Source organism: Podarcis muralis, chromosome 7, assembly GCF_964188315.1.
Source record: "Podarcis muralis chromosome 7, rPodMur119.hap1.1, whole genome shotgun sequence".
In the NCBI taxonomy this organism is placed as follows: Eukaryota; Metazoa; Chordata; class Lepidosauria; order Squamata; family Lacertidae; genus Podarcis; species Podarcis muralis.
Window position 1 is genome coordinate 57828379 of NC_135661.1, and position 13244 is coordinate 57841622.

The 13244-nt window shown below is 45.5% G+C and overlaps 1 protein-coding gene across 3 annotated transcripts in view; it reads left to right on the forward strand.

The window, feature by feature from the left end:
- GRIK3 (glutamate ionotropic receptor kainate type subunit 3) overlaps positions 1-13244 on the forward strand; it is a 189277-nt gene that overhangs the window by 132734 nt on the left and 43299 nt on the right. For all 3 annotated transcript variants that reach the window (XM_077931845.1, XM_028739214.2, XM_077931844.1), the window contains 3 exons: positions 3940-4113; positions 4755-4898; positions 12102-12209. In XM_077931845.1, the coding sequence (XP_077787971.1) occupies positions 3940-4113; positions 4755-4898; positions 12102-12209 (426 nt within the window). The remainder of the gene's footprint in view (positions 1-3939; positions 4114-4754; positions 4899-12101; positions 12210-13244) is intronic.

Here is a 13244-nt window from a genome sequence, read left to right on the forward strand (position 1 = left end):
CAAACAGAAACGTTGAAAGTGTAGAGCAACCTTCACTAAGCTGGGGCCCTTTAGCTGTTTTGGACTGTAAGCCATCAGCCTCAGCCAGTACAGCCATAGGATACTGGGGCTAATGGGAGCTGTAGTCCAAAACGTCTAGAGGGCACCAGTTTGGGGGATGCTGGTGTGTAGCCTTGCAGAGGATCATCCTGAGTCTGACTGTTTGAAGTGGTATTGTACTGCTTTAAATGTACAGAGCAGATGGGACCTGCCTCAAGCAACTGCTCATTGTTGTGACTATTTATGTCCCATAGTCACAGACACACACAAAAATTCAGTCCTTTGGGGATGTGCAAGAGGTACTCTTGACAGCAGAGTATCATGAAATGGTAATTAATTTATTAATAGCTGTTAGGATGGAAGAAGCATCAGGTGAAATCGTGAGAACAGAAGGAAATAAAAAATTAGGAAATAAAAGAACTAGAATATGTTGTTTGTGAACTTTTGAAATGTGCATTTTTTAATCAAAATATTTATGTGACCCTGTTAAGATTTTTGATTCATGCTTTGTGGAATGAGAAAATGGATTGTGATCCAACAGAAGGCAATACAAAAATGTAAGCAACAGCCAATGATTAGCCACAAAATGCAAACAGCTTTGGATATAGACCTGCCTGGAAGCCCCAATGTTTCAGCCTCTGTATTTTCCTTCTGATAGTGCACATCTGTATGTGTGCCTTAAAGAAATGTTGCAGCTGGTATCAGCATTGGCTGTGATTAGAGATGGCTCAGCGTTTTCAATCATTCTCCATTTACATTCAGAAAAAGCTCACCAGCTTTCCTGGAGCTCTTTCCTAACTGATCATGTGTGGTGATGGTGCTGGGTCCACGTGTACCATCAAGTTGCTTCCAGGGAATTGTGGTTTGGGGCCACATGTATGGTTGATCATGCAGTGAATATGGATGGTTCAGCACCCTGCCCTAGACACGCATACCCAGTTTGCTTATTCATGCAGCAGAGCCTTGTTTTATAAATCACATGCCATTTAACTAGCTCATGTAGTTCCACAGCAATCAATACAAGCTAGCTTTAAGTGCCTGGTCCATTGACTGCTGGCTGAGCATATGCAGAATCTCATTTAACATTCCAAGCCAGATGAGAACTTTTGAGGGGAATGGCACTCAAGTTGCAATACAGCTGATTGTGACAAGTTCCAGACAAATTCGTATTTGAAAGCCGATGTGGGGTAGTGGTTAGAATGTCAGACTAGGCCCAGGAGACCAGTGTTTGGATCCCCACATTGCCGCAAAGCTGTGCTAGGCACTGCTTCTCAGTCTAAACCAGGCTTCCTTAATTTCGGCCCTCCAGATGTTTTGAGACTACAGTTCCCAGCATCCCTGACCACTGGTCCTGCTAGCTAAGGATCATGGGAGTTGTAGGCCAAAAACATCTGGAGGGCTGAGGTTGAGGAAGCCTGGTCTAAATGTGGTAGTTGTGGAAATTAAATGAGGATGGTTGAAATGAGGAGTGAAACCAGTCAGGGAGCTGATTTTAATCCAAGAGTTTCCAAGTTGTTTCTTTGACCAAGTGGCAAAAGTTCTGGTCTGAGCCCGGGGGTGGGGGCAGGGTCTGAGTTAGCCACCAACAAGTGAAGACTATAGCCCCCACCTGTGATTCCTGATCACTGCATTTGGGAAATGTCTGGTGGAATGATTAAATGAGGAGGGAAAGAACCATGTATGCCACCTTGAGCTCCTTAGAGGAAAAGGTGTTACATTAATCAAACAAGCAAGCCAGCCAGCCAGCAAGCCAAACCAGGTTAATTCTAACCTTGGCACCATCAGTAGCTATGGCTTTTGTTGAAGGTAGGAAATTGTGTGTGTGTGATTCCTTCCTAATTCCCTGGGCTCTGCCTTAGATTGGCTCACAGGCCAACCATTCACTAGCATGAGATACAGGTTTAAAAGAACTTCTCTTTACAGATGTTTCTGGTGCTGTTGTGTCCTCCCAGCCAAATGTTAACTGGGATGCTGCTGAGTGCCATTTCCTTTCCCTTCCATTGGGGTCAGCTGTTTCTGCTCCTTCCTGCGAAGCAGAGCAACCGCCTCACTCACCTCTCTTTCAAGCCCCATTTAGATGAGTTTGTGGTAGGCTTAAACTGCAGACCTCCTGAAGTGCAGACCTCACTTTGACTGCAGGAATTAATATTCCAGCTCTGCTCTGCAAAGCCCTGGGAAGTATTAAGGAAGTGCACTGGAGTGGGACTTGTAAATGCCCCCTGTGCACACTGACTGCCAAGAGGCAGGCCTGGGCTCCCTGCCAGCACTTTGCCTGAATGGTTCCCATTCCACCTCTCCTCCACTTATTGCTCTCTCACTTGCAGACAGTGGAGGTGGATCATAAAGTCAAGAAACATCTTAGCTCCTCTTTGATGGTGGTCTTCAAATACTGAGCACTCTAGCTGTTGACATTGACAGCCAACAGCTACCAATTAAACATGGCCAGCCCACCCATGAGGCAAGGTGTGGTGACCACCTCAGGCAGCAGAATCCACAGGGGCAGCAGATCCCAATTTTGATCTTTCTTCGCTCCTTGTTCCTGATATATCTCTTCTCTCACCCCTTCTTCCCCAGTAGGGAGAGAGTGCCATTTTGGGGCCCTCTGGTGTCGAAATGTATTTGGGCTGGCTCTGCATTTAAATAAAAATAAAGAAAAGTCTTTTGAGGACTTGAAGGAAATTCTTCCTAAGATTGTAATGTGTATTGGTCTCAAACTGGAAGATGGCCAAGAGCACATCTTCCGACTACAAGAGGCAGAAATGGAGGATTCTGGGTCAGGGGACCAGGCCTGTTTGTAGAAGTCTGAGATGGTCAAGAGAAAAAATGCCACATTTTTCTCTCTCCATCCAGTTTAATGAATGTAAGATGAGAAACTCTGGGTTGTACATGTGGGAAGTGGGTGAAAATTTGGTGATCCAGTCAATGCTCGCACTTCTCCTGCCAGATCCTGGCCAATGCAGTGATGCTAACTGGGTTCCCCCAAACAAGGTTCAAAGTTGCTCATCAGCTGTCCAGTGGGACATACAGTAAGGATTAACCAGTAAAACCCACAGCCTGAGAACTGGAACAAATCACTCAGTCTGTTATTGTGCAATGGTTAATGATATTCCAAAATGATAATATCTGGTGGAGATGTGGTGTTCTGTGTGATGTTCTACATGCAATGAATGGTAAATTTGCAGTGGGCAAATTACTCCTGTGTCCCACTGCACATGCAGATCCTACCTACTCTTAGAGGGGTGGGCAGTCTAAAAGACCAGAGATGGCACAAATCTGAAACAGTCATTTTCCCGTGGGCTTTGTGTTTCTCTCATGAATAGAATAGACTGCCATATTAGACTGAAGCATCATCATTGCCAAGGTTTATTTTGGCTGCTTGTGGTTTTGAGAAAATTTAATTGTATGCTTACTCTACCTCTCCCCCCACTTGAAAAATTACAAGATGGTGAAAATATTAGCAATACCAGTATTCCAGAATGATGGGTTTTGATGCTTGGAAGTGGCAACTATAACAAGATTTAATGCCATACTTTCCAAATTATTTCTTTCCCCCCCTTTCAAACATTTTCAATATTCTCTTATTGGAATTAATGCATAATTAATCAGCACCATAATTAACTGATGCAAGACAGGGAAATGCCTCCCAGCTGGAAACACCATTGAATCTTTTCCTAAAGCAACATTGGAGGACCAACTTCAGTGGGAATTTGCTCAGGCAGAGCAGCTGTTGAATTTCAAGGGGAGCCAAGTTTCAGTAAGAGTGGTGAAGTGTCTCAGAGGACTTGGCCCACCTTTGAAGACTGCCCCTCCCTCCCTCCCTCCCTCCCAAAAAAGAACTAAATGGTTCAAGGGGGAAGTAGATAAAGCACTGAAATGAAGTCTCCCTCTTTCTTTTTAAAGGATCTTTATGCATTGGATCTAGAGCAATATCGCTACTCTGGAGTGAACCTGACTGGCTTCCGCATCTTGAACGTGGAGAATCCCCATGTCTCTGCCATCATTGATAAATGGTCTATGGAGAGGTTGCAGGCAGCCCCCAAGCCTGAGCCAGGGTTGATCACAGGGGTGATGATGGTACGATGGCCCATTTAAACTACTCCTGCCTTTTAGTGTGTGGTGCAAACCTGTGTTGATGAGGGCAAGAGGCAAGGGAGTTTGCATGTCAAACTGTTGCAAACTCTGTCTTTGTCTGGTTCTGTTTTGGACAACGTATTGGGAAGACAAAGCAGTTGCTTCTCTGTGGGGGGCAGTTAACGCAATCAGCTGTGAATCATCAGCTGTGAATCATCACCTACACCTTACACATGAATGCATGTCACAAAATCTTGACAGCAGCTTCTATGGAATAGGTGTTTTGGGAGGAGGCAATGTAGAGTAAAGAAACTGCAATGGGATACAGTGTTTCATCCTTCCCCTGCTCACTGCCTTCCCTTTGCTGCTGCTACTCCTGCCTCTGTAGGATTCCAGATGCATGATCTTGACAGAAGGCCATTCAATGATGTCCATGTAAACTGGACCAGAGACTACCAAGATGGAAGTAGCAGCATGATGCAGATGGCTCAGTTGACCTAAGGAGGCTGGAGCCAAAGACTATCTTGGCCAAAATGGATTTCCTATAGTGAGGGTGGCATGATCATCATCATCACTTGGGAGGTGAAAGGCTTCCTTGCTCCTAGAGCTGTTATCAAAGCAAATCCTGTTCCCCTTCATTTTAGACAGATGCTGCCCTGTTGTACGATGCTGTCCACATTGTCTCCGTGTGCTACCAACGGGCTCCACAGATGACTGTCAACTCCCTCCAGTGCCATCGGCATAAAGCCTGGCGGTTTGGTGGACGCTTCATGAATTTCATCAAAGAGGTAAGAAGTACAATGCATCCGGATGGAACCTGCTTTTGCATCTTGAGTGAAGGGATGTGTGCTCAGTGCTGCAAGATTGCTGTCTATGGTCCTGAAACTCTTGTATTTGCATCCTGGGCAGTCTTCATTGTTGCTGTCCATGGTCCTGATCTCACTCTAGCAGAAAGCCAGCTCTGGTGATTCTGAGCCTGCATCTTTGCTTGGGCCATTGCCTCTTTCTGGAGGCAAAGATTGCTTTGAATTAGGCAGGTGGTGGAGATGAGCCTAAGCCCAGTAACAAGTCGTAATTAGCTCCAGGTGCACGTACTTAGCTTGCAGAACAGCCTAAATTCAATCTCAGCCATCCCCAGATAGAGTGGGTTGGGGGTACGGACACACACCCTGACATTCTGGAATACCACTGCCAGTTTGAATAGACAGTGTAATTAGTCTAGACAATACTGTGCTCAATGGGTCTGACTCTGAATGCATTTGTGCCAGTGTCACTTCTAATCCCATCTGGCACCTTTATTTTGAGAGACAGCTGCCCATATTCTTCAGGAGAACCCAGGACTAAGCATTCATATGTAAAATACCAGTCCTCTAGGCTGGATCACAACCAAAGGAACATGATTTATCTTAGGGACAGAGGTGAAACAAGAGTAGAACAAGCTTCAGTCTCTGCAACGCCCAGCCATGGCTGGTGCTGAGCCCCCAACTTCTCTATCTCTCTACCTACCTATATAAATGTACAGATTAGGGCTGTTTGCTTCCCATTCCAGCCGCTAGACACACCATGTTCTTCCCTTTCAAAACTTTGACAATGCCATAGATGGCTTCACTGAAGATCTCTCTGCCAAATCCTTTTAATAGAAATGTAGGAAGCTGCCTTATCCTGAGTCAGAGCCTTGATCCAACTAGCTCAGTATTGTCTACACTGACTGGCAGCTGCTCTCCAGAGCATAAGACAATAGCCTCTCCTAGTCCTACCTGGAGACACCTGGGACCTTCTGCATATAAGGCAAATGCTCTGCTACTGAGCTCTGTCACAAAGAATGGTGGCCTATTGTCACATGAACTTACAAAACTTATCTGTACTGAAACAGACACTTGGTTTATCTTACCCATAATGCTTTACTCCGACTGGCAGCAGCAGGTCTCCAGAGTCTCCGGGAGACTCCTTTCCCACTCCTTCCACCTGAGATGTTTTCCAAGGGAGTTGCTGGGGATTGAACTCAGGACCTTTGGCACACAGCACAGAGGTGCTTCCGCCAAACTATCAGCCTCCCCTCCACCCCTGGTATTTTTCTCTGTCAAATAGGAACACCATCTGCTGCCTTTCCTTCCCACCTTTCTCTCTTGTTGAGGAGTGTTTACTTGGTGCATCTGTCAACCACTTAGTGAACAGCTCAAAAACTCTCGTGGGGAAATTGGCAGCAGGCACGCCTCTGTTTTGGCAGAGCCACAGACTTGAGTGAGCTGAATGTCAGGGGAATGAAGTGGGGACTTCATTTTTCTCTGTGTTTTGGGTAATTACCATCTCCCTCGCCTGCAGCCTAAACAGCTTTCCTGACTGCATTTGGCATGCAGGGAGCGTCACTTGGATCCAAGAGGCAGAGAAGCCAACTGAGTCCCCCCATTGCAAGAGGCCAAAGCAGGGATGTTTGAACTTCCCAGTACACACTTCGGGGAGATGTTCTCTTGGAAAATAAACCTTGCAAAGAATGTTTATTTATTTTTTAATGGTAGACTGCCACCCCCTTAAAAATGTGTACTCCTGGAAGAAATCATCAAAAGGCATCACAGCCATAGGACCTCTGAAAGACTCCAATCACCAATTTTGAGTGGTTTTGTGCAGAGTTCTCAGAGTTGGCAACCTGGCTACCTGGCTAAGGATTCTGGCATGATTCAAGCAGACAGGCCCCCCATAACTGGTTGTCAACAGAGACGGGAACAATGGGAAGCCTTGTTGACTTACTTGGAGCCTGTCAAACTGTGGAAGCAAATTATGCTGTTGCAATGGAGATCCTGTGCTGTTGGATGGCCTCTCCATTACCCTCCAACATCACCATCTCAACTTGACTTTTTGATTGGCAAGGGGGTCTGAAAGTGCCCAATCCACTGAACATCTTGCTTGGGTCATGCCTCCAGTTTCCAGGGCAGAGAGTTGATTTACAGGTTGCGTGTATATGCGCAGGTGCACTTTTGCAAGTTTGTCTTGTACAAACATTCCCCTAGGTGGCATAAATGGCATGGGGCTGAGTGGGAATGCTCCTAGATGTGCTATGAAAATCTGGTGGCCGCATCTCAAGAGGGGGCAACTAGAGTGACTGATACTAGCCTGAAGCTTTAGGTAAGAGTGGGTGAGACTGGGCAGGTCATCAACCTCCTAAATCACCAAGGAAGCTGAGAAGCTTCCATCTCACTGAGGAAGAGGCTGGTGCCTCATTCAAGTGATGCTCAGCAAAGACCTTTTGGAGAGCAGCCAAGCACCACTGAATGAGGGGAGGCCAGCTGACCTCTGGTCCCAGCTCTCAGTTCCACTTCACCTGTCACCCTCTCTCTCAAGGTGCATCGCTCTGAGTGATCTCCTGTGACTAGAAATGAGAGATTCACAGCTCAAGTGTGAGCAATTACCATGAGAACAACAGAGACACAGAGAAGCTCTGGAGTGCTATTCAGGTTGCCAAGGAAGAGGTTGAGGGTTGACCTTGCTATTATGCATGTGGAAATTAGAGGCACTCCATGGCAGTGTTTCTTTTGAGCCTTGCAGACAAAGACACAAGAAGAACAGAAGCCCAGGAGTTAATCTGTGTAAACATGTTGGCCTCGAATTAAAAGTCTCCTTCCTTCCTAATAGTGCAACCGACCACGGCAGACTGCTGCTGTGCTTGCCCTTTTCTCTCACTTCACTCAAGTTTTATGGAATATCTACACCAGTGGATCCCAAACTTTTTCAGGCCACAGCCCCCTTGCTTCCATAAACTCATCCCCAGAGCCCCCTACCCTATAAAAAGCATTATTCAGAATAGCAGTTTGCATGGCTCTCTAAGGAATATAGTAACACAGTAAAATTCAAAACAGTAACAAGTAATTGCACATTTATTCAAAGCCTAATTAAAACTATTTAGCTTAATTAATTCAACAAAACTGGTGAACTTGATCCAGTGATGCCAGCTTTTCAAAGTCTGGTAGTAATTTAGCAAGAGTTTTATATACCACATTTAGTTAACTACTTCACTGTTCAGTAAACTTTTAATGCTCTTGATGGGATTAAACTCTCTCTGAAGGAGCAGGTACTTAGCTGGGGGGTATTTCTGCATCATTTGCTGTCACTTGAGGCTCAGGTGGCCTCAGTGACATGGAGTGCCTTCCATCAGCTTTGGCTGGTGGCCCAGCTGCACCCCTAACAGGAGAGGAATAACCTAACTTTTGTTGACTATGCTCTGGTAACCTCTAGTTTAGTTTACTGCAACATGTTATATGTAGGACTGCCTCTGAATATGGTTTGGATACTTCAGCTAGTGCAGAATTCAGCAGCCAGATTGCTCCCCAGGGCAAGACAATTTGAGCATATGACAGTGATTCTGGTCCAATTTCACGGCTTCTGGGCCCAATTCAAAATGCTGGGTTTGACCCATAAAACTCGGGACCACAATATCTCAAGGACCGCCTCTCTCCATATGAACCAATATAGACCCTGAGATCATCATATGAGGCCCTTCTTTGTGTGCCTCCTCCATGAGAGGTTGGGCAGGCACCATTAGAATGGCCTTTTCTGTGGTGGCTCCCCATTTGTGAAATGCTCTTTCCAGGGAGGCTTGCCTCGCCCCTTCAGCCACTGTGAGAACAGGAGGCTGGACTAGATGGGCCATTGGCCTCACCCAACAGGCTGTTTTTATGTTATTAGCAAGTGGGGAGGTAACAATGCTGACAATGTGCTTCTGTCTTCAGTTCCTTAGATTCACCTTCCTCTTTCCTCTGAGCTCTATTTTATGCCCAGGGCTGTTGCTTCCCTGTGTTTTCAACCAGTTGCACATTTGCAAAATCTGCTGCCAGAAGCAGAGACCATAAAGAGGCAACATTTGTCCTTTGGGAGGCCCCAAACAGAAGGCATTTCTCTGCTAAAGAAGCTGACAATTCCCACTGCAGAGGTAGCAACTTGCTCTGCTTTTGCCAGTGTGCGCCAGACCTTCCAAAGCTTCTGTCACAAACAGGAAAGTGCCTAGACTTTTTATAGCCATTCTGTCCCTGCCTCCAAATCTACCCCTGCTTTTCAAACTGTTCTTCAGAATTTATTCTGATCCACTAAACCTCCATTGAGCTTTTTGTCTGCTGGATCAAAACAAGCCCTTTGAAGAATAGCTCGATCATATGCTCAGATTCTCAAGCCTTTATTGGCATATGGATTGATCATTTGCTGGGTTTGCAACTTAATCAGGAGATCTTGGGAGACCTTAGCCTGGAAGTCTCTTAGGGTCTAAGGTTTAGCAAAGTTTATAGTTCCCTTACTAGCAAGCTACAGTAAGCTGGGGGAACCTAGGGTTGTGTTTGCAATATGTAGAATTGTAACTCCATTCTGCTCAGTTATAAACACCAAATAGTATTATTTAGTCTTGGTTATGGTAATAATTAGAATCATAAAACTGTAGTTAATATCTTGACCCTGCTCCAATGAATTGAAATTTCAGCCTTCACAACATAGGAAAATGGCCAAGTAAACAGCCATTTTCGTGGAGGAGGGTCAAGATATTAACTGATATGCATGAAATTTCAAAAATATAGGTTTATAATCCCTAGTGTAGTAAGATAAGACCTTTGGAGCAGGCATTTTTTAAAAAAATATTTTTATGAACCGCCCTAATGTGACAGCCCACCAGATATTTGAAGATGGCTGCCATATAATCTCTCAGTCTCCAATTCACCAGGCTAAAAGGTTATATATGATAGCCAGCTTCAAATATTATAGGATCATCATCTTCAAATACTTAGGGATAGGCTTGCGAGGGGAATGCAAATATTGACATATGTCTCCTTTTTCTTAACAGTACCTTTATTTTCATTATGTAAGAAATCATAACAAGGGATGTGGGGCAGCATGCTCACTGGGGTTATTTCAAGCTTGGTTTCCCCAGGACATGTGGTGCGAACGACTATGGCGTAAGGAGCCTCATGAAAGATTGTGGCTCCTTCACTGCGATATGACAGGAAAACACTAAACCCTGTTAACGGCTTGGCATTTCATGGACGAGAGCAGGGAAATACCAGGCCTAAAGTTCATGGCATGTAAAACGGCTTTCATTAAGTGCAGGCAAGGACTGGCCACGTGAAAGCTCAAATGTCACAAGCTGGCACAGAAGTTGATAGGGTGGACCTCCTCCCTCCCCAGCCCCATTGGCCTCCTGCTCCATTGGCACTCTGTGTGTGAGATAGAGAGATGGGGGAGAGACTCCCTTAGGACATCGAGTTTAATTGTTCTGGTGGCACTGGAAACTGAGAATAACAGTGATTTCAGGTTTGCTGAGGTGCTGAAAGTGGAGAATGATTCATGGAATCATAGAATTGTAGAGTTGAAAGGGACCCCAAGGGCCATCTAGTCCAACCTCTCTACAATCAAGGAATCACAGTTAAACCATTGCTGATTGATAGGTGCTGTGTTGAAGGGTGCTGGTCCCCAAGTGTGCACAAAACGCCTCTGAGTGGCACATCAGGGTCTTTTCCAGGGAGTCTTCTCTTCTCATGAGGTGGCCAAAGTATTGGAGCCTCAGCTTCAGGATCTGTCCTTCCAGTGAGCACTCAGGGCTGATTTCTTTAAGAATAGATAGGTTTGATCTTCTTGCAGTCCATGGGACTCTCAAGAGTCTCCTCCAGCACCATAATTCAAAAGCATCAATTCTTTGGCGATCAGCCTTCTTTATGGTCTAGCTCTCACTTCTGTACATCACCATTGGGAAAACCATGGCTTTAACTATATGGACCTTTGTTGGCAAGTTGATGTCTCTGCTTTTTAAGATGCTGTCTAGGTTTGTCATTGCTTTTCTCCCAAGAAGCAGGTGTCTTTTAATTTTGTGACTGCTGTCACAAACTGTTAGTATATAAAGCCCTTAATGATTTGGAACCAGTTTATTGATGAAATCTCCTCATCCCACGCCAGGGGTTGGCAGCCTAAGGCCCATGGGCCAGAAGCAACCCATGGGGGTTGTTTAAGCGGCCCATGGACCCCTGCTGGCCACTCGGGGACCCACAACGCCCACTTGGTCAGCTCTCACCATGCTAAACCAATGCGGAGCAGAGCAGGGACCGCCTTCCGCGACGCTGTCCAGATTCCCATTGGCTGCATGAAGCTTCTGCAGCCATTGGGAAGCTGTGCATGCCTCATCCACGCTGGAAGGAGCACCAAAAATAGTGTTTGCACATGCGTGCGTGCACGCGCTCGTGCACTATGGCGGAATCATGAACTGGCCCAAGCCACAAAAACTTTGCTGACCCCTGTTCCATACATACCCACATGACCACTTCAATTGGCAAAATTTCAGTACTACAGGTGCCACATAATATCTATTCTGCATTTAAAAGAACTCGATCATTTAGTGGGCCAGCACCTACACTTTGGAACTCCCTGCTTATTGAGATCAAGCAGGCTCCTTCACTGTAGTCTTTTTGGTGCCTGCCCTAAACATTATTGGTTAGACAAAGTGCTTAGGAAGTTAAGGCTATTTTAATCTGTTTTTGTGTTTTAACTTTTGTATGGTTTAAAGTATGGTTTGGATTTTTTCTTTATTTTACTGTTTTTGTGTAAACCTCTTTGTGGTTTCTTCCAGGCAAGTGGTGTGTGTGTGTGTGTGTGTGTGTGTGTGTGTGTGTGTGTGTGTCTTTCTCCCCAGGACTGTGACTGGCCAAAATCTCAACAGACCAGTGAGTTATTTCCCCTCCATGGTGAGCAACCTGGAAGGGGTGAGCGTAAATCAGGGCTGAGACTACAGTGGGATTTATGGGGTTCCCCAGCCTCTGCAGTCCCATGAGCAATCGGGGGTGATTATTAATTAATCAAGCTCTTCAGGGGCAGAGTCATGGTGGAAGGAGTAATTAAAATAAAGCACTGTGCTTCTCTGGAGCAGATTGTGATTTATGAGCTTGACAAATGCCTCCTTTGTCTCTCCCCACTCCCACCCCACTATTCATCAACATCCCCCAACCTCCAATGTCCCCCCTTTCTTTCCCCAGGCCCAGTGGGAAGGTCTCACTGGACGCATCGTCTTCAACAAAACCAGCGGCTTGAGGACGGATTTCGACTTGGACATCATCAGCCTCAAGGAAGACGGGCTTGAAAAGGTCAGTTGGGTTGCCTCACAGCCTCCTTTCCTCTTTTCAAAGATCAGAGCAGTTCTCCTGGGCTCCCCCAGACTATCCATTGACCCTGAGAACCATATAGGAGCTGAAGGGTTGGCATTGCACTAGTGAGTCCTGCTCATCCCTTGCTCATTCCTGAATCTCATTGGCCAGCTCACCGTCTTTCAGCCTTACTGCCTTTACATGGTTGCTGTGAGATCAGCATCTGATCATCACAAGCGGACTTCTTTTGTACATGGAGGTTTTATTTTAGCTCTCCTAGCCAATAGCTGTCCTCCAGGAATGTGTCTAATTCTGTGAATTCTACAAGTAAACGTTTCTTTCTGGGAAACGGGAGGTGTTCTTGTGAAGATGTCTTATTTTATTTATTGCATTTATATCCCACCTTTTTCTCCAAGGAGCTTGATGTGTCATACATGGTCTGTCCCCCTTCTCATTTAAGCCCCATAACAACCCAGTGAGGTAGGTTAGGCTGAGAAGCAGTGACTGGCTCAAGGTCACCCAGTCAGCTTCATGGCCAAGTGGGGATTTGAACCCTACTCTCCTGGGTCCTAGTACACTACTCTAACCACTGCACCACACTGGCTCTTGCCATATTCACATCCATTTAATTGGGTCATCCAAGGGAGAAAAAATATATCCCAGTCTAAAATATAAAAATATCTCCAGACTTTTTTACCTTCTGCAAGACTTTCTCAAGGTGTTGGTGTTAGTATTTCTTCCAGCACTGGTGCTTATTCAAGATAATTTCTGGACTGTTACTTAAGGCCAGCATGTGGCATTAAAATTCCCTAACAGCTTCTTGTATGCTCTGCAAGGATGCTGGGACTCAGTTAATTTCCGTCATTTCCAGCGAGTTCTTATCACATTTTCACGCTCTCTTTCTCTCGAGTGTGTGTGCTTAAGTTCTCTCTTAGCTCAAGAAAGGCTTTAGAGTGTCTGTGTCAAATCTCTGTGGAGTCAGGACATTAAATTCCAGTCAATAGCTAATCTGAATTAATTGTGTGCCCAAACCGG